At 40.9% G+C, this 22,349-nt stretch overlaps 1 protein-coding gene across 5 annotated transcripts in view; it reads right to left on the bottom strand.

The window, feature by feature from the left end:
- EFHC2 (EF-hand domain containing 2) overlaps positions 1 to 22,349 on the bottom strand; it is a 240,422-nt gene that overhangs the window by 75,910 nt on the left and 142,163 nt on the right. For all 5 annotated transcript variants that reach the window (XM_061410374.1, XM_061410378.1, XM_061410379.1 and 2 more), the window contains exon 11: positions 20,517 to 20,647. In XM_061410374.1, coding sequence (XP_061266358.1) covers positions 20,517 to 20,647 — 131 coding nt within the window. The remainder of the gene's footprint in view (positions 1 to 20,516; positions 20,648 to 22,349) is intronic.

Raw genomic sequence — 22,349 nt, 5'->3', positions numbered from 1 at the left:
CTGGACCATAAAGAAGGCTGAGTGCCGAAGAATTGATGCTTTCAAACTGTGGTGTTGCAGAAGACTTGAGAGTCCCTTGGACAGTAAGGAGATCAAGCCAGTCAAACCTAAAGGAAATTAATCCTGAATATCCATTGGAAGGAATGATGCTGAAGCTCCAATACTTCGGCCACCTGATGCAAAGAGCTGATTCACTGAAAAAGACCCTCATGCTGGGAAAGACTGAGGGCAGGAAGAGAAGGAGGCAACAGAGGATGAGATGGTTGGATGGCATCATCGACTCAATGGATGTGAGTTTGAGCAAACTCTGGGAGATAGTGAAGGACAGGGAAGCCTTGCATGCTGCAGTCCATGCGGTCACAAAGAGTTGACATGACTGAGCAAGTCAACAACAAAAGAAAAGGGAAAACAACATCATGGCCAAATAAAGTTTATCCCAGAATGCAAGTTTTCACATTTGAAAATCAATCAATGTAAGTCATTATATTAACAAAATTTGATCATTTCAATAAATGACTTGACAAAATCTAACACCCAACAACAAAGGAATAACAAGGAACTTTCACAACCTGATTTACCAAAAACTCTTAAGTGACATTACAGTTAATGTTAAAAGAGTATATGCCTACCCCTTAATTTTAGGAACAAGAGAATGTTGTTCTCTTTCACCTCTTCTATTCAATATATTGATAGTACTGGAACTTCTAGCCAGTGCAAAAAAGCAAAAAAAAAAAAAAAAAGAAAAGAAAAGAAAAAGAAACCAAATGAATGCAATTTGGAAATAAAGAAGTAAAACTGCCTTTATTTACAGATGACATGACTGCCAAAAAACTCAACAGAATAAAAAAGAAAGCTATTAGGACAAATAGGTGATTTAGCAATGTATCAGGATATAAGATCAATACACAAATAACAATATTTATATACACTAGCAATATACAATTGGAAATCAAAATGAAAAACAATACAATTTCCAAATATGAAACGTTCATGGATAAATCTGACAAGAGATGTGGAAGAAGACCTGTACACTGAACACTATTATAAAGTATGTCTGAAACAAATTAAATCACAAATAAATGAAGCAATACACTATGTTCATGAGTCAGAAGACTCAATGTTGTCCACAAATTTATCTAAAGATTTAATGCAACTGCAGTCAAAATCCCAATAGGGTTTGCTGTATAAATTGACAGGCTACAAATTCGATGCATGAAGCAGGGCACCCAAAGCTGGTGCTCTGGGCCAATCCAGAGGGATGGGGTGGGGAGGGGAGGGAGGTGGGAGGGGGGTTCAGGATGGTGGGACACATGTACACCCATGGCTGATTCATGTTGAGGTATGGCAAAAAACACCACAATATTGTAAAGTAATTAGCCTCCAATTAAAATTAATTAATTACTTAAGAAATAAAATTTAAAAATTGACAGGCTGATTAAAGTTCCAAAGGAAATACAATGACCTAATATAGCCAAAATAACTTTGAAAGAGAAGAACAAAGTTGGAGAATAAATACTATCTGACTTCAACATTTATTATAAAGATACAGTAATCAAGAAAGTGTGGTATCAGTGACAAGGTGGACAGATTGACAGAATATAACAGAAAAAGGCCCATCATACATGGACACTGATTTACAAAAACAATTCAAAGGAAATCTGATGGAGAAATGATAGTTTTTTTCTCAACAAATGGTGCTGAAAAAATGCATATCTACATAAAAACAACATGTACACCCATGGCTGATTCATGTCAATGTATGACAAAACCACTACAATATTGTAATTAGCCTCCAATTAAAATAAATAAATTAAAAAAAATAAAATCTAAACCTTAGATCTAAAAAAAAAAAAGAAAAACAAATAAACTTCAATCCTTATTTCACACCACAAACAAAAAATTAAAGTGCATCGTAGATCTCATTTAAAACTGCAACGCCTCTAGAAGAAAACATAGAAAACGTTTGTGACTTTGGATTAGTCAAAAATTTCTTAGATGTAATACCAAAATCATGATCCACAAAAGCAAAAACTGATAAATAGGACTTGATCAGAATTTACAACTTTTTCTCTTCAAAAGACAGTTTTTTAAAGAAATAAATCACAAGCCACAGACAAATATATTTGGAAATCATATATCTGATAAAGGACTTGTATCCAGAATAAATAAAGAACTCACAAAATAGGAACAAGAAAACAAGAAACTCAAAAAATGTTTGGGAAAAAGACCTGAAATCTCCTCTGGCTTCACCAAAGAAGATTTATGGATGGCAAAGAAGTTCACGAAAACATGTTTAACATCATTAATCATTAGGAAAATTCAAGTAAAAACTACAAAGAAATACTACTACTCCTCTGTTAGGATGGCTAAAATTAAACATACAGACCATACCACGTGTGGGAAGCACGTAGAAGAACTGGAACTCTCAAAGACTCTTGGTAAAAATAAAAATGGTACAATCACTTTAAAAAACAACTTGAGAAGTAAAAAAGCTGAAGAAACTGAAAAATCAACAACTGTTCTTAGATCCATCTGAGAAGGGAGGTCACTGGGCAAACCACTGTCTCTCAAATTGAAAAGACAAATAGACACACAGATACAGAGTATCATGACTTAGCAGAAACCCACAAGCAGAAACCAGCAGAAGCCTCTGTGGGAACCAGTAGCGGGATAGGAAAATCTGGACTTGGATAAATTTGATGTAATTGATGAATTTCTGGAGACTCCATGTGGTCAAATCTAAGAGATAAAAATTCCAGGGGAAGCCAGTCATCAAGGGAGCCCTACATTTCTGTGAGTTTTATCTCCAGGAGCTTAATCAGGTTCTCATAGTGAATATCAAAGAAAAGTCCTCTCTGATTTCTGTTCTTCTTAACAAGGGAAACTATTTTACCAGAGTCTAACCTACTGGGGTTTATCAGAGACTAACCAACCTGGGGGAAGGGAAATACTCAACTCCAGCCCCATGGAGCTTTCTACATAAGGGCAGGTAAATACCCATATCTAGCCCCCGCTGCCACCCCACCCCGCTCGCCCAGCCATCCTATCACACCTAGAGGAGTGGGAGAGGAAATTAAAATGTCCTTAAGAAATTCACAGCTGAGGGACACGGGCACACTAAAAAGATAGAGGCCTAATCATAGCAATGGAAAACACTTCTCCCTCCATACCTTACCATCATATCACCAAAGGCTTACTTACCAGAGTTTCTTTTATCTAGTATATCATAGTCTGGCTTTCAGCAAAAAATTAAAAGGCATACTAAAAGGCAAAAAACAGAGGTTGGAGAGACAGAGCAAACATCAGAACTAGACTCAGATATGGCAGAATATTGTAATTATCAGTCTATGAATTTCAAATGAGTAACATGGTAAAGGCTCTAATTCAAAAATTAGACAACATATAAGAATAGATGGGTAACAGAGATAGAAATTCTAAGAAATAATCAAGAAGAAATGGTAGAGCTCAAAAACACTAACAGAAATCAGTGCAATAAAAGATGTAAAAAACAACAACAACAAGTTTTGTAGTTTCTCAGAAAGTTAAACATATGCCTACCATATGATCCAGACATTTCATTCCTAGGCATTTACTCAAGAGAAAGCATTTTCTCTAATTTGGCGGGGGTGGGGGGGTGGGGGCGGGGGGTGGTGGTGAGGAGGCAGCTATGGTAGGATTGATCTGTATCTTTATTGTGATGGTTGTGGTGGCACAACTCTCGGAATTTATCACCATCATAGAACCCTGGGCACCAAAAAAGAGTGAATCTCAGTGTATGTAAATTTAAAAATAAATTAGTGTTTAAAAATTAAATGTGTTCTTGGAAAATGAGACCACATCTTCTTTGGATGGAAAACATACCTAACTTCACAAAAGCACCCATCCCCACCTCACCTTGCCCAGTTCAGGCAGAAGGAAATTTTACTACTATTCTTCCAGATGGAAGGTACACATACAAAGGTTAATTTCAATACTTTTTTTTCCCCCTACCATATTTTGCATATTTTGCATTCTAACTGATGTGGAAATCTCTTCACAAGAGTAACTTCCAAGACATGGCACAGGATTTCTCCACTTCTGCAATTAAAGAACTGGGAAGTCATGACTCTGAGGCACTAAAAGATATCAGACTGTCTCTCAAAAACTTAAACATCAAATACATAATTTGAGGGCTGCATATTATCAGTATTCTAATTCTTCAAAGTGTGTTGCTGCATGCCGCTTCAGTAAATATGGCTGCTTAAAAATTGCTCTAAAAATCAACAGCTTAAAACAACTATTTTGTTATGCTCATGGATTCTGTGGATCAGGAATTCAGACAGGGCACAAAAGAATGTCTGGGGTTTCAAGTTGGAAGATTCTATAACTGAGGGCTTGAATTATATGAAGGTCTGTCTGTTTAGTTGCTAAGTCATGTCTGACTCTTTTGCAACCCCATGGACTGTAGCCCACCAGGCTTTTCTGTCCATGGGATTTCCCAGGCAAGAATACTGGAGTGGGTTGCTATTTCCTTCTCCAGGGAATCTTCTTGATCTAAGGATTGAACCTGTGTCTCCTGCACAGCAGTCGTAATCTTGACACCACTGAGCCACCAGGGAAGCCCTGTGTGAAGGTATCTATGTTCATAAATCAAGTGCATAGCAAGAGCCATCAGCTGAGATTTGTTTGGGCTGTCACGTGAATTACCATCTACACATGGTTTCCCCATGTAGCTTGGACTACATAGCATGGCAGCCTCAAGGTGGTAGAATTCCTTACATGGTAGTACAGGGCTCCAAAAGCAAGTGTCACATCAGACAATTTAGAAGTTGCATCATTTTTTCTGACCTGGCCTCAGACATTACACAGCATCACTTCTGTTGCATTCTATTGGTTAGGAGTGAATCACTAAGCCACTCAACATTCAAGGGGAAATGACACGGACCCCATCTGTCAATGAAAGAACTGTCAAGTTCACATTGTAGATGAACATTTTGGATGGGACACTGTTGTAGCCATCTTTGGAAAATACAATTTGTCACACATGTAATAGACAGTTTCCTTCAGTTAACAAGACCATTGGTACCTGGCATTCCTCAGTTAACTGGGATATTAATGTAGCGAGGATATGTCAATCCTCAAGAAGTGGAAATGTACTATGTAAGGAAATTATTGGAAGTATGAAAGATCAGCACTTCAGTTTCTTTTTCAAAGGAGAGTTTGTCATTTTAATAGTCAAAACTAAGTCACACACAGTGGGCGAAGGTGATTGTGGGATGAATTGATAAAGTAGCATTAATATATATACACTATCAGATTAAAACAGATAGCTAGTGGAAAGTTGCTATATAACACAGGGAGCTCAGTCTGGCACTCTGTGATGACCTAGAGGGGTGGGATGTGGGGGGTGGGGATGGTTGGTGGAAGTTCAAAAGGGAGGGGATATATGTACCTAAATAGGACTAATTCAATTGTTGCATGGCAAAAACCAACATAACATTGTAAAGCAATTTTCCACCAACAAAAAAAAAATTTTTAAAAACTAAGTCACAGAAGAAGAAGAAAATGAAAGGGTAAGATAGTCACTAATAAGAATTTGAAAACATTTTAAACATTTCAAAATTATATTTTAAAGCTCTGGAATTTTTTACTTTAATATAAAATAATCCTGGCATATAAAAGAAAATTTTCAACTAAGCATTTTAAGAATTTAACTATAATAAACCTTCATGCTTATCCAACAGCACATATAAAATATAATTTGAAATGAATCACAGACTCAAAAGTAAAAGCTAAAATCATAAAGCTATTCAGTTCAGTTCAGTTGCTCAGTCGTGTCCAACTCTTTGCTGCTGCTGCTGCTGCTGCTAAGTCACTTCAGTCGTGTCCAACTCTGTGTGACCCCATAGATGGCAGCCCACCAGGCTCCCCGTCCCTGGGATTATCCAAGCAAGAATACTGGAGTGGGTTGCCATTTCCTTCTCCAATGCATGAAAGTGAAAAGTGAAAGTGAAGTCACTCAGTTGTGTCCAACTCTTAGCGACCCCATGGACTGCAGCCTACCAGGCTCCTCCATCCATGGGATTTTCCAGGCAAGAGTACTGGAGTGGGGTGCCAATATAATAGCACAACACACCTCAACAATAATAGAACAAGCAATCAATAAAATTTGGCAAAGGATCTGAAAAGAGACTTCACAAAATACACAGAGTCAGTGTTGTTCAGATGCCAAGTCATATCCAACTCTGTGACCCCCTGTCCCTCACCATCTCTCACAGTCAGTATCTCTCAAAGAGCCAATAAACACATGAAAAAAGTGTTTAACATCAAGGGTTATCAGAAAAATGCAAATTAAACTACAACGGGACACTACTACATATCTACCAGATGGTTTACATTAAAAAGCCTAATAATACCAAATTGTTGATAAGGTTGTGACGTAATTAGACACTCTGTACATTGTTAGGGGAAATGTAAAGTGGTATAACCTCTTGGGTAATAAGTCTGGCAGCTTCTTGAAAAACTAAACACATATCTATGTCCCAGCAATTTCATTCATAGTTACATAACCAAGAGAAAAAAATTATGGTCACAAAAATATTTGCATAACAATGTCTAGAGCAGGTTTATTCATATTAGCCCAATATTGGAAATAGCCCAGATATTTATCAGCAGGGGAAAGAATAAACAAATTGTAGTATTCACTACTGAGCAGTATGAAGGAATGAATTACTGATACACTCAACAATATGGATAAATCTCAAAATCATACTTAATAAGAGAATCCACAAAAGAATACATGCTGTGTAATTCCATTTATATGAAATTCTAGAACAGGAAAAATATATTTACTGTGAAAAAAATCAGAAAAGTGATTGCTCCTTGGATGGAGGTGTGGGCAGGGATTGACTAGGATCGGGTGTGAGGAAACTCTCTGGATGATGGTAATGTTGTATGTTTTAACAGGGATTTGGGTTACACAGGTGTATTTGTCAAAATTAAGCAAATGTATACTTCAGATTTATCCATTTTATTGACAATAAATTTTACATCAAAAGGGAAAAAATGTAAATAAATGGTAAGCATGCTGATATATTTAGAAGGAAATAACTGATGTCTGTGAATTTTCTTTGAAATGCATTGAAGTTAGATGGATTAATGGGGGGATAGAGGGGTGTGTGAATGAAGAGATGCAAGATAAAGCAAGTACAGTAAAATATTAGTGATACAGTCTAAGTGGGGAAAATAAAGGGGTAAGACTTTGTTGTTAATTTGATAAGAATTTGAAAGTTATAAAAACTATTCCATCCCAAATTTACTTTCAAAGCTCTGGGATTTTAAAACATAAAAAATATTATAGCCCATAATGCAAGAATTTTAAGTAAGCACATTAAAATTAAATCAATAATCAGAGTAGAGCATCAAGTGGAACAACTCATATCCTGCTTTATGATTCTGAGACTCTTGACTTTTGCTCAAAACATTCTGCCAGCATTTGCCATTAGCTCTTTCTGGAAACTGAAGCAAGAAACAGAAAATGCTCATTGTTCTTTGCCCAGGCTTTTTGGTTCTATTTGCTTGAGCTTTATTTGTTTTTATCTTTTTAATTTTTTTTACAATTGCTTATTGTTTAAAAAATATATCAAAGAATGAGGCAGACTGGTGTGCAGCCTGCTAAGATTTCTTCAAAGGATACACAATCTTTGAAATATTTATATAAATATACATGTAACCTTTAGATTTTTGGCATAAATAAGATCATATTATACAGACTTCTGAATTTTTGCTTTATCTACAAAACAGCATGACATATATATGGTAGCCATTAGTGCTATTTATCTAGGATCTGGTTTCCCTCTTTTCTTCTGAATATATGGGTGGAGCCATGTGACTCACTAGCCAATGGATTGAGAGTGTAAATTATGTTTTTCTTCCCAGCTGAAATTTATTTGTCTTGACCCTCCAAAGTTTTATTTTCACTCTGGTACATTCCAGGTAGTGGCTGTTCTGTCAACTTCAGTCCTGAGTGACTATTATGAACAAGGCTCCATCTGACAACAATGGATACACACAGAGTAACCCTTATTGATTTAATTCCTTGAGATCTGGGAGTTAGTTACTGCAGCATTACTTAACCAGTCCTGACTAACACACTGAAGATTGTTTCAAGTACACATATTTGGCGTATCTCATCCTTTCTAATTGAGAAGGCAATGGCACCCCACTCCAGTACTCTTGCTTGGAAAATCCCATGGATGGAGGAGCCTGGTAGGCTGCGGTCCATGGGGTCACGAAGAGTCGGACACGACTGAGCGACTTCACTTTCACTTTTTACTTTCATGCATTGGAGAAGGAAATGGCAACCTTCTTCAGTGTTCTTGCCTGGAGAATCCCAGGGGTGGGGAAGCCTGGTGGGCTGATGTCTATGGGGTCGCACAGAGTCGGACACGACTGAAGCTACTTAGCAGCAGCAACAGTTTAGCAGCATCCTTTCTAAACGCTAAATAGTGTTAGTCACTTAGTCGTGTCTGATTCTTTGTGACCACATGGACTGTAGCCCTCCAGGCTTCTCTGTCCATGGAATTCTCCAGGCAACAATACTGGAGGGGGTTGCCATTTCCTTCTCCAGGGGATCTTCCCCACCCAGACATTGAACCCAGGTCTCTCACCTTAAAGGCAGAATCTTTACTGACTGAGCCACTAGGTAAGACCTAATGGCTAAATAGTACAGTCTTAAACCAAAGCAAAAGAATTTATCTAACTATTTCCCTACTGTTGGACATTTGATTTTTTTCCAAACTTTTGCTATTACAAATTTTGCTGCAATAAATATTGTTTGAGTGCACACACAAACATCTATTACAACCTACTTGTCAAAATTTTTCAGAGTAAAAAGTTTCTAAAAATGCAATTACTAGGTAATAGAATCTCAGCATTAGATATTGCCAGTTACCCTCCAAAATGCTGAACCTATTTAAACTTCTACCAATAGAAAAGGAAAGTACCTGTTATCCCACACACTCATCTGGAGCCAGTTACATTATTCTTTTTAAATGTCACTAATATAATATGCGGAAACTCTATTTCATTATTGTTTCAGCTTGTGTGATTATTTGGCTTCTTTTCATAGGTTTAAAGGCTATTTGTATTGCTTCTGAGAACTGTTTATTCCTATCCTTAAGCCATTTTTGTCTGCTGATTTTATAGGAGTTTTCATAAATCCTTAATGTCAGTCCCCTGGTTCTTACATTGGTTGTAACTATTTTCTCTCAGTCTATCCCTTATCTTTCCAGTTTGTTGATAGAGAAATACTTTTTTGATATAGAGAAACAGAAAATTTTCCTGTAGTGAATACAGTCAATTTTTCCTTTTTTTTGGCAGCTGTGCCCTGCCTACCACAAAATTAAAATGTATTAAATGTTTCCTAATCAACTGTCACTAGAACCTTTACTATTAATCTATTCTTTGTCCACTGATTGAGAATTTCTCTGTACCTTACAATAAAATCCATAATAATGAATCTTTTATGGGCTTTATACTCTATTTCACTGATAGGTTAATCCTCTATCAGTACATTACAGTGTTTTCAAATATCTATCAATTATATAAATTCTAGTATCTGCACTTTCACATTCTTCCTTTTCAATTTTTTTTCAATCCCTGATTTTTCTTGAGGAACCTCAAAAATCAATGAGCCAATTTCTCTCCCTCAACCCTGCAAAACAAAATCAAATCTAAGAACAGAATTGTAATTCTGATTAGAATCGATTCAAATCTAGATTAATTTGGACAGATTAGAATTTTTTTTAACCAGGCAGAAGTTTTATTTCCTCCTAATCCTATCATTCAAGGCTCACCTAACTCATCCCAGGAGTGATAAAAAGCCCCCACCAAAAGCAATAACAAGGAGCACCCATGTGAAGGGTCCCGACATACAACCCTAGCTTTCTGCTCAGGCCAGGAGGGAAATGTCACCATACACAAAGGTTGCTCCCACTTTTTATGAAGGCAGCTTTTTGGCTTGCTGGTACTTTGCAAATGAAACACACTTGTCAGCCCTTCAATTTAAAGTATATTTCCAGCTCTCAAACCCCCAGCCTCAGACAACTGGCAGGGTTACCATTTCTCCTTCCTAAGATTGGGCAAAGAGTACCTAGGGTTTCCCTCATCAACCCTCCATCCAGGACTCAACTGAGTTCACTACAAACTGTCAGTGGCTCTCCTGAGGGAGAGGCTGGGAGAGGGACTGGAGGGTCCAGCCACTTCAGTCAGGGGCCTTATAAAGGGACAGAAGCACAGGAAGAGAAGGGGACCTCTCCAAACCCCCCTTCCTCATTAGCATCCCTACAATAATGGACACGGTATGGTCTGTCTTCTACCAGCGGGAACATTACATAGAAGAGCACTCTTTTTCTGAAGAAAGAAGTTGGGGCTCAGAGGCGGGTCAGAGGCTAGAAGACACCACACAGCTGACAGATCCATGTCTCTCTGGATCTTCTCACTAAAGGATGAAGGTGGGATGCCTCTCTTTGGAGTCAGGCCAAGGCCTGCACACCCCAACTATCCAGTCCCTGTGCCCAGGTGGGCCCCTACCTGCTTGAGTAGGAATTGATTCTGGGTGTTGGTGTGCAGGGTGATGGTCAGATGGAGGACAGACAGCAGCACCCTGCTGAGTATCGCAGCCTGCATGCACACAGGCAGGAGCGTATAGATGGTACTGATGAAGAACACAGTCCACCAGATGCCCTTGGAGGCGCTGTGCGGCTGGAGCAAAAGCAGGCCCACCACCTGGATGGCCAGCACCACGGAGATGAGCACTTAGAAAGCCAGGCCCATGTGGTCCTGGTGGAAGGTGGCGCGGTTGCAGAGCACAGCCATGACAAGGATCACACCCACGGTGGCCACTAGGATGCCTAGGTAGGGCAGCTGCAGCGGAAGCCGCGCCGCACACAAGAGCACCAGCACAGCCATGAGCATCGTGAGGCTTTTCCGGTTCAGACGGAAGTAGCAGAGCTGGCACAGCCGCTCCAACTTGTCCCAGGGGAACTTCTGTGAGCGGAATATCTGCAGCAGTGCCAGGCAGCAGGCGCCCAGTGACAGCACCACACCAGGCCCTGCGCCAGAGCCTGCGGTGCTGCGGCCATCCCCGGACCCCTAGTCTTTCTCCTCGGCCACGCGCCCCTTGCCACGCCACTGTTCCAGCCCTAGCTCCACCGAACAGGGGCGCACTTCTGTTCCGCCTGTGACTGCGGCCGCTGCTGCCTGCAGGGGGCGCCCGGGTGCTGCTGCTGCTGGCCAACCTGGAACAGAAGCCGAAGCCCCCAATCAAACAGACCCCCGCTCCCGACTCCTGTCTCTTGGTGGAGCTGCGAGCCTAACCTCAAGGGTAGAATTTTTTAAATAGTGTCTTCCTATTCAGAGAGATAATAAAGTTTTGAAACTATTCATTTTGAAAGTGAAGTTGCTCAGTCATGTCCGACTCTTTGCAACCCCATGGGCTGTAGCCTACCAGGTTCCACCGTCCATGGGATTTTCCAGGCAAGAATACTGGAGTGGGTTGCCATTTCCTTCTCCAGGAGATCTTCCTGACCCAGGGATTGAACCCAGGTCTCCTGCATTGTAGACAGACGCTTTACTGTCTGAGCCACCAGGGAAGTCAAACAAATTTTAATTCTTTTTGGCACAATGACATACACATGTTAGGTGGAGAGTATTAATGTATGTGAAGTGAGTGAAAGTCACTCAGTAGTGTCCAAGTCTGCAACCCCATTGACTACACAGTCCATGGAATTCTCCAGGCCAGAATACTGGAGTGGGTAGCCTTTCTCTTCTCCAGTGGGTCTTCCTGACCCAGGAATCGAACCAGGATCTCCTGGATTACAGGCAGATTCTTTATCAGCTGAGCTATCAGAAAGTGTATACACTGTATTCATTTTAGTCTTACATGTTTCTCCTCCAATTTTATTGCACCCAGGTATTTCATAATATTCGTTGGTATAGCAAATATTATCCCCCATTGCATAAAATCTTGTGTTTATTATTAGTATAAAGTAAAACTATTGCTTTCTATGTTAGTTTTCTTGTATTTAGCTACTTTCCTGAATATTATGAATAGTTCTAACCATTTTTAAATTGAGTCTTTTATATATATAATCACTTTTGGGTTCTAATTTAAAAATCAGTCTTCAGTTCTACTTTGAGCTATTTACACAGTCATCCCTAATTACCTATTTCCACTATACCTAGGGCACAAAGGGACCTTAAAATTATCCAGTCCAAGGACCACCTAGTTAAGTACCTTCTTGGATATGAAAATAAGATAAATGGGAGAAGGCATAAGACAACAGGGCTTCCCAGGTGGTGCAGTGGTAAAGAATCTGCCTGTCAATTCAGGAGACGGTGGGTTCAATCCCTGGGTTGCGAAGATCCCGGGGAGGAGGAAATGGCAACCCAGTCTAGTATTTTTGCCTGGGAAATCCCATGGGCAGAGGAGCCTGGTGGGCTACCCACCCCTGGTGGGTCCATGGGGTCCCAAAGGGTTGGACACAACTGAGGATACACATCACACACATTAGACAAGAAGGAATTGTAGGGATTGAGGGAAAAATGCAAAGAACAGGCAGAGTCTGAGAGGGACAGCTGCCATTTACCCTAACTGATTATTGACATGGGGAAATGTAGGCCCACTTTCTATTTTTCAAGAGGAGACAGAAATATAGGTTTTTATCTTTAAACTCTTAATTAAAAAAAAAAAAAAACAAATACAAGCCAAACAAAATACAACTGCCAGCTATCAAACTCTATGAACTTGAAAGTAATCCAATGCCTTCAAGGCAATTTAAACTCAGAAAGGTATGTCAGAGACTGCAAAAGTAGTGGGATATAGGGAAGAAGTTTCTATTTCATTTAGCTACTTGGGTGGATCAGAACAGTATTTGCAAAGTGCTAAAACCAGGCAAGTGTTTTGTTTAGTTTGTTCACAAACAAGGAGTTCAGTTCCTAATTACTGACATTTTATGCCCCCTGTTTGGCTCATCTTGGCTTGAATTTGCCATCATGGTAAACGAAAAGGGTACCTTTTAAATCCCCCATTTTATTTGAGGAAATTACCACATTCTATTCTCCATCAACCCAACATGGAAGTCAGAGCTTAATTTCCCAGCCTTCCTTGCAGTTAGAAACATGCCAGTGACCCAGGATCTGCCAGTCAGGGGAGCTGACATGAGACTCTGACTTGGAAGTGTAACAGCTAAGTATGGGCCACATTTGGTGTCACAGGGGTCCAACTTTCAGGGGTAGCATCAGACACAAGGTTGCCAAAAGTAGTGATAGTGATGGCTGTGATAAAACTGAGTTCTTGGCAGCAGTGCAAATGTAGCAATGAGTGTGGGTGGTGCAGTAGGAACAGAGGCCATTTTCCCATCAGACAAGTTCTACAACCCACTTCTGGGCACTGTTCCTAGAACAGAGCCTCAAGCTTATTTCTCCAGCCCTTCCAAAGATACTGTGAACCACCCAGGATCCTTTTAGTTAATTCCTTTCCTGCTTAACTAGCCAGGGATGATTCTGCTTTTTTAAACACTAAGCCTGCCTTCACCAATACAAACAATACCATCAGGCAGTGACAGAAAGAAATTAAAGATCTCGGTCTTTTTGAATCCCAGGCCAGCATTTTTTCCTATGACATCACATCGTTTATGTTTAATGCTTTTAGGAAGGTTCAAAATGTTGTTTTCAAAATGCATGCTGAGGCTGGCATCTCAAATATATGGTATGGATGCTGTCAAAGAGTCTATTTGGTTCAAGATAAGAGTACATGTTTCAAAGCTTTTGGAATTTGCCTTTTCCTTCTGTTCATATAGATTCATAGACCAGTGGCTTCCTTAAAAGAAGTTAGACTTACAATAAAAACACCAATAACAATGTACACAGTGCTGTTAAAAAAAGATCAAAACCACATAAAAGGAGAGATAATTGTATGAGATAAATCAGGATGAGATCATCGCAATGCTCTAAGCACTAAATTTACAATCTTCTTCCTTGAAGTTAAAGGACAGTAATGGAGTGGATTAATGTTTCCCAAGCTTGGTCCACCAACAATCTTTATTTTCCACCTTCATGGTCTCCAAGTTTTTCAAGGGCTTATTCCAACCTCATTTATTAAAGAATGTTTTCAATGACTCTATCAAGAGTAAATAAACAACTTACAGAAATACTGCAAACAGGACACAGATTTCTACTATTTTCAGTGACTATTTTGAACTATTCCAACTCTTGAGATAAAGGGTTTTCATTTTATAGTGTCCACTACAGTGCACTTTCTAGTGCACTACAGTGCTATAGTAAGAATTGTATATATGTTATCAGCTTTATTCATACATTATATGAATATACATTATAACCATCCCCATTTTGTAGGTGAAAACATTCTTCAACAACTTACGCAAGGACATCAGGATGAAAAATGGCAGAGCTGAGATTTGGATGCATGTGTCTGACTCTTGAGACCCCATGGACTGTAGCCCACCAGCCTCCTCCATCCATGAGATTTTCCAGGCAAGAATACTGGAGTGGGTTGCCATTCCCTTCTCCAGTGGATCTTTCCAATGCAGGGATTGAACCCTGGTCTTCTGCCTGGCAGGCTGATTGTTTACCACTGAGCCACTAGGGTGAAGAAGCTGCCTGCCAAGCAGGAGACGTGAGTTTGATTCCTGGGTTAGGGAGATCCCCTGGAGAAGATAATGGCAGCCCATTCAAGTATTATTTTCTGGGAAATACCATGGACAGAGGAGCCTGGTGGGCTACAGTCTATGGGGTTGCAAAAGAATCAGACATGACTTAGCAACTAAACAAGTAAAAAATCGGATCTATTTACTACATTATATAACCTCTTTCAGGAAGAATTTTATATTTACAAGAACAAAAATTTCCTTGAGGCTCTAAATCTTAGAAGGAATTTATCACATGGAAACTCACAGGAAATCTCTTGGTCCTGCAATTGACAACAGGAGTCTAAGAAACAATGGTTTAATAATTCATTACATTCACTGTGGCCTGAGACACTGGGTGCTGGAAGTATTTGGGAAAGACACCAGGGTGAACTGGGCATGTGTCCTGCCCTCTAAGGCTAGAGCCCAGGTGGGGAAAAGAAGTGAGCACTGAGCTCGCAGAAATCCAAAATACACGCAGGCTACATGGGGCAGGTGTCATCTCTGATGGAGAGATCAAGGCTTGGGGAGGTGGCTGGAGGGAGGGACTGGCCATGTCTTCCCTGGCACAGGGCCCTCCTTGCTGCTGTTGCCTGGGGTTCAGAGTCCAGGGCCCACATCAAGAAGCCTCACTCTGCCCATGTTTCCAATTGTACAAAACACTAGGCCTGCTAAGCCTTGTCCCTGTCTGGCTCCCTGCTAAAATCTGCCCATCAGGAATCAAGGAATCAAGGCTCTGAGAACAGCTCTCTGCACTCCCTTAATAACAACTGACAGTGCTCACAGGCCCATCTGGCAGACCATGAAAAACGGGTCCCAGAGAAATAGTTCCAGCCTAGAGGCAGAACCAGTGAATCCCACGAGGAGAAAAGAAATGCTCCCTGCCCAAACTGCCTTCTGTTTCCACCTGTCCCTGTATTCTTCAGGTCCATTTTGAGACAAATTATCTCAGGAAGGCCCACAGGTTAGTCCACTAATCCACTATTAACCATGGCACCTTATGCAGAGATAGGATATCAGCTCCTGCCTGGACGGTTTCCTTGAGAATAAAGGAAATGCCCAAGGCTTGGACCACTGTCCAGAGCATCTGGGCTCTGAGGCCCAGGTACATACTCAGAGGGCCAGGTACGAAAGTAGGGGAGAGAAGCAGGGCCACAGACGTGAAGCCCAGAGGCCTACACTGCACTCCTGCCTCTGCCATTTCAATACAGATATGAAAAGGGAACATTTTACAAGTGTATTTATAAACCTACATTTTCCACATCCTCTCCAACATTTATTGTTTATATAGAGTTTTTGATGATGGCCATTCAGATTGGTGTCAGGTGATACCTCATTGTAGTTTTGATTTGCATTTCTCTAATCATCAGCAATGTTGGCCATATTTTTATGTGTTTACTGGCCATCTGTATGTCTTCTTTGGAGAAATGTCTGTTAAGGTCTTCCACCCACTTTTTGATTGGGTTATTTGTTTTTCTGATATTGAGCTTTATGAGCTGCTCATATATTTTAGAGATTAATCCTTTGTCAAGTTGATTCATTTATAATTATCTTCTCCCATTCTGAGGGCTGTCTTTTCATCTTGTTCATAGTTTCCTTGAGGATGTGGAGAAAAGGGAACCCTATCGCACTGTTGGTGGGAATGTAAATTGATATAGCCACTATGGAAAATAGTATGTAGATTTCTTTAAAAAACTAGGAATAAAACTACCATATGATCTAGCAATCCCACAACTTGGCATATACCCTGAGAAAACCACAATTCAAAAAGACACACATTTCTCAATGTTCATTGCAGCACTGTTTACAATAGCCAGGACATGGAAGCAACCTCGATGTCCACCAACAGATGAATAAAGAAGATGTGGTACATATATACAATGGAATATTATCTAGCCATAAAAAGGAATGAATTTGAGTCAGTTGTAGTGAGGTGGATGAACCTAGAGCCTGTATACAGAGTAAAGTAAGTCAGAAAGAGAAAAACAAATATCATGTATTAACGCATACATATGGAATCTAGAAAAGTAGTACTGATTAACCTACTTACAGGGAAGAAATGGAGACACAGAAGTAGAGAACAAATTTGTGGGCACAGCGGGGAATGGAGAGGGTGAGACGAATTGGGAAAGTAGCACTGACATATATACACTACCATGTGTATAAGAGATAGCTAGTGGGAAGCTGCTGTATGACACAGGGAGCCCAGCCTGGTACTCTGTGATGACCTAGAGGGGTGGGATGGGACCAGGGAGGGAGGCGCAAGCAGGAGGGGATACATATATAATAATGACTGATTCACACTGTTGCATAGCAGAAACCAACACAACATTGTAAAGCAATTATCTTCCAATTAAAAATTAAAAAAAATAAAACCTACATTTGAAGAGTTTTCAGAATGTCAGCATCTGAAAGAGGCCTTAGAGATCATTATATGGACAAAAGAGTGAGATGCAAGTAGGTGAAGCAAGTTGCCTAAGTCACTTGAATTGTGAGGGTTGGGACTAGATCTCCCTGATACCCCTACAGTCAGAGACAGAGTTCCCTTTCCCAGTACAAGGTAATCAATTATTTACTTGTTTGCTGCAAGCTTTAGATAGAATGTTCCTTGAGAAATAGGACCTTTCATTAAATTATTCAACAAACATCTATTGTACTTGGCAGGAGCCAATTGTGGAGGCAGGGAAGTAAACAAATAACTCAAGAGGGGCTACCAGTGGATGATACAGGAAAAGCATTTAACATGATGCATGGCCCGTGGTAAGTGCTCGATAAATGGTGACTTCTACAAAAGAATAATTCTTTGAGTGAGATGGAAATAAGGGAAGAGATGTTGGCAAGGGTCAGCTCATGACCAAATTCACAGGAAACACTAACAGGTTGGGGATTTGCCCTAGAGCCAAGGAACAATATGGTAAGACTTTAGGGAGGTCATTCTGGCAAAGCTTTGGAGGGTGAGCATTAAGAAAAGAAGATCAGTTTTGCAGCTTTCAAGAGAGTAGTGAAAAGATGAAAAGCCAAACTGCAACAGTGAAGCTGGGGATGGAGAGAAGGCGTTTAAGAAATATGATTTCAAGAGGGTGGGAGAGGTCAAGGTAGGGGAGAGGGCAAAGACAAAATAGACCCTGGCTCAGGCCCTGGGGACAAGTCTGGTGGCCTTTACCAAGATACGGTCCCCAACTGCACATGAGGTTAATTTAGGGAAAGTTGTTTTGGAAGGCCTAAGGGAGATCCAAAGGGGAGATGTCCTAAAAGCCTTCATATTTCCAGATCTATAATTCAGGAAAAAGGTCTGAGCCTGAGGAGCTAAATGGAGAACTCAACCTTCAGCTAACAGGCAAAGCAGGGCAGACTGGATAAAACAAAGCCACTCAACAAGGCATGGTGAAAAGTGATGAGCCTAAAGCAAAAAAACAAGAAAGAGAAGTTCCTTGCCTTCAAAGAGGTTATGTTCTGGTGAGAAGAGCCAGAGTATATCCGTATATATACACATGGAAATAAAAGAAAAATATTTGCTAGTTAAAGCTCCAAACACAGAATTAAATTAGGAGATGGTGTGATAGCAACTATGTAGTTCCTTTGCCTTTGCCCAGAAAGAGCGTGAGGAGCAACCAAGAGGGCTGACCTCCAAACTAGAACACCCCTCCTCCAAAATAATCCTAGAATCTCACTCTTCCATTCAGGAACTATGATATGTAGTTAGCCCAGTGCAAGGTGCTGATTTTAGGACAGTGAATAGGGATGTCGAGGACCCTGCCCCTCCTTTTCTCCTAGAGAAAGCTCACACTCTAGGAGGAGAAGACACACTTAACAACACGCACACCAAATACAGTTATCTAAATAAAGTAACTACGAGGTGTGCCAAGGGTAATGAAAAATATTGGGTTGGCCAACAAACTTTTTGGCCAACCCAATATAAACACGGGGCTAAGAAAAAATCCACTTTAGGTAGAATAGTCAAAAAGAAAGCGCCTCTGAGGAAGCAGCATTTACAATGAGTCCCAGGATCTGCCATGAAAAGGATGGCGTATGGACATTCCCAGCAGAGAGAACTGCATGTGCAGAGGTATGGAGAACAGAAAGAGCTTAATGTGTTTGAGAAAGTGAGTGACAGTCAGCAGGGCCAAAGGACAGGGTGGGAAGAAAAGAAGTGGCGACACTGGAAATACAAAGTGGCGGCGCTCAAGGCCCTTCTGGCTGCAATGAAACGTTTGAATCTTATTGTAAGGACGAGCGCAAGCCACTGAAGGGTTTTTCAAGCCACGTATGGCCTGATATGATTTCCATCCTAAGGAATTTTTGGCTAGGAGACGCCCTAAATACTCGCAGTTGTTCTTTCCAAGCTTTGGGTGCCTTGAGGTCACCCTCCAATCACACGGCATGGCCGTCCTTTATTCCACCCACAATTAGGGTCAGGCCTCCATCCATGGGGCAACTTACCCTCCTTGGATCTCCTGCCTGGCCTATGTGCTTCCCCCAAAGCCCCATAAACTCACTAAAGTGTTTCCAATAGACACTGCTAGAGTACAAGGAGAATGGATGCTTTTGTAAAGAACACAAAATAATAAAACAAAACCACTCCCTCATTTCTGATGGAAATTTGTTTTCCCCTCCACTGCTATCCATTAGTCCTCGGCCTGAGTAATTGTCTATGCCCTTCACCCCATCCTTCATTTATTTGCCAAAAGGCCAGGAACATGTGTACTGCCATGAACAATAACAAAGAACGATAAATTCTTATTGATCCCAGAAGCTTGGGAATTCTAAACAATAAAAATATGTCCTCTGACTGCTGCTCTCAAAAGAACGTTTTGGAGATACAAAAGAGCTTTGTTGAAGGAACAAATGAGCTCCAGGGACACTGTGGGCCTCATGGAGGGCTTGGGTCACCAGGTATTGATGCAACAGGCAACTCCAGACAGAGTCAGAAAGACCTTCCTGCCACGCTCCCCCGGGCTCACATCTTCATTTCTCAGCCGCATCTTGACTGCATCAAGCCGAGTTTCCTATATAGCTTTTAGCCACTATTGTTTTTAGGAGCCAGAATTCTCAGTCTAAAGAGAAAGTCCCCTTTGTCCTCCATCCATGATTTAATTTACATTCTTCTAAACGCTCCATTCACTTTGTTTTCAGGCTAAGAAATCTCACAATTGTACCAGGCCCTGAATTTGAATTTCCCTGTGTTTCTGCTCTTTGGAAATTTGCCTAGTTCAGTCACTGGACAGTCCTAGAAATTCAAGCTTAACCTTAGAGAAAAATCTCTATTGTTCATGATTTCTTATAGTACTTCTAACTTCTGTCCTATATTTGCCCTTCAAATTTCTACATTTTCATGTCTAAGTACTTAACGTGTTTGTGAGCATACATACACACAGATGAATGCACAGCACCTGTTCTCTGATAATCAGTGAAGTCTCTTCTATCTTTTCCAACTGGATGGCATTCTTAGGGAGACGTCGCTTCTTCATTCCTCACGCTTCGAAGGGTGGGGGTGCTCTGAGCTGCACTGCGTTCAGCCTTTCTCATACAGATGCAGCCTTCCTGGCACTCCCCTGGTCCTTCAATGCCCTGCATGACTCACAAGACACTGTGTCCAACTGACTTACACTGCTTTTGTCTCTCTGTTCTCCCCTAGGAATTTCTTTTATATGCAAATATATAAAATTCACTAGAAATGGGCAAAACTTGATCACGAAGTAAAACGTAAAGAAATACCAATTCTTAATTTTAAAAAATAGTATGTAGTAAATTAATGAAGAAACACTTGGGAAAAAAACATCCTTTCTGTTCTTTGGACAATGAGATAACCGCTAGCAGTCTATGGCTTACCTGAATGTATTAAAATCCACCATCTTTGTGTGCATACAATCAGCAGCTGTAAACACCTGCTTGAGCTCTCTGGATTTGCATTCTTCTTCTTTTAACTTTTGTATGACAAGTTCAATGCTGCTCAGGGGAAACTAGGAGGAGGAAAAGACAGACATTTAAGATAGGGAGCCCAACCTTTCTGGTGGCCAGCAAAGCTAGCTATGTCTTTCCACAGAAACCAACTCAAAGAAGACATGACTAGATTTGTATTTCTTCAGCTAAGGCTCTGGGACAACGAGTGACATTAGCACAGGCCCAGATCTGAGAGAAATGAGCTTACAGGACAGCGGGTTACAGGAATCAGAAAAGAACCGCTACTTTCACCTCAGCCTCCTCCCTTTGACCCTTGGACTCTGGCCCACCATGTTGGGAGGGCCTAATGGAGAGAATGGGGATTCAACGTTGTGTAAGTGGATCCCCATTTTCTCCAGAACTTTAGAGTGGGACCCCTGGAATCATCGGCCACCAGGTAAATACCCTGAGCAGAGAGAGGATGGGTGCCAAAGGTCTACAGGCACTGCGGTCCCCTACATTCACCCCCCCAGGAGACCCCCAGTACCTGTCTCCTATACTGTAATTTGGTTTTTGACTCTGTAAGAATACTTCTTATTCGATCAAGTAAAGCACAAGGCTATAAGTAATAATACTGACATTATAATATAAGTAATTATATTAGAGCAAAGAGCTAGAAAAGACTCATTGTGGAAATAAAAACGTTGATGGTAACTTAACGTAAAGTTCCCCCTCTGCCACCAGGGGGTTTGTGGGGAGGTGGGGGAGCAGGTCAGTGGCATTCCTTCCCTTTTTTTGATTTCATCTATTTCCATGATAGGATCTATTAGCTCTTACAAAAAGACCCCTCAGACTGACATTAATCTTTCTCTGCTTAGAATGTCCTTGTTAAAGGTAGCGTTAAGAAAATACAGTTTTTACCTGGGATGCTGATACTAGATAATGTCCTACCTTGCTTTTCTTTTTTGGAAAGGATAAAAGCCCTTAATGTCTCATATATACATACATACATACATATATATATATATATATATATATACACACACACACACACACACATACATACATATTCATGCTATATATATTTTATATTAAAGTACAGGTTTGCACTGTGTTTAAAAATGGAGCCCTAATTACGATAGCTATTGTAAACTGTACACTGACTCCATCTCCTATGGGCCACACAGAGCTAAGCACTTAAAACAGATTACCGCATCTACACAGCAACTCTCTGAAATAGGCACCGTTGGTACTCCCATTTTAAAGATGAGGAAAGGGAAGGCACATGTCTAAGGCCCCTCAGCTTTTAAGGAGTCAAGTTTCCTGGCCAAGCCTGCTGGTCTCCAGAAATTTAACTGCCCTATTACTGAGCCCCTCACCTAAATTCAGTGCTTTCAAAGAGCTACCCATTCCTGGTATTGTGCTGGTTCAAGTTCCTAACGCTGCAAATGGAGAGGTGGTGTGGCAGCCCCGGAGGGTGCTGCCCTGGCCTACCCTCAAGAGAGACAAGTTCTATTAGCAGACAGTCCCCTGCTGCTGCACCTTCAGGTCACTGGAGCACTGCAGCTTTCAGAGATTCCCCCAGAGGCCAGTCTCCCCAGACTCTTCCCATCCAGTGACTGAGCAGGACGGAGGTGCCAGAGCTGGGCCATTCCTGCCTGACATGGGATTTCTCTGATGCATAGTGTGTGCTCTGGGGCTCGCCGTGAACCTGGCTGCAATGTGTCTGAGGTTCTTCTCACTTCCATCCTCCTTCCTTCCCTCTCCTTTCTCAGGGGTCAG

This window comes from Bos javanicus, chromosome X, assembly GCF_032452875.1.
Source record: "Bos javanicus breed banteng chromosome X, ARS-OSU_banteng_1.0, whole genome shotgun sequence".
Classification (NCBI taxonomy): Eukaryota; Metazoa; Chordata; class Mammalia; order Artiodactyla; family Bovidae; genus Bos; species Bos javanicus.
Note: the sequence above shows the minus strand (reverse complement) of the source record. Positions and strands in the feature narration are given on the sequence as shown.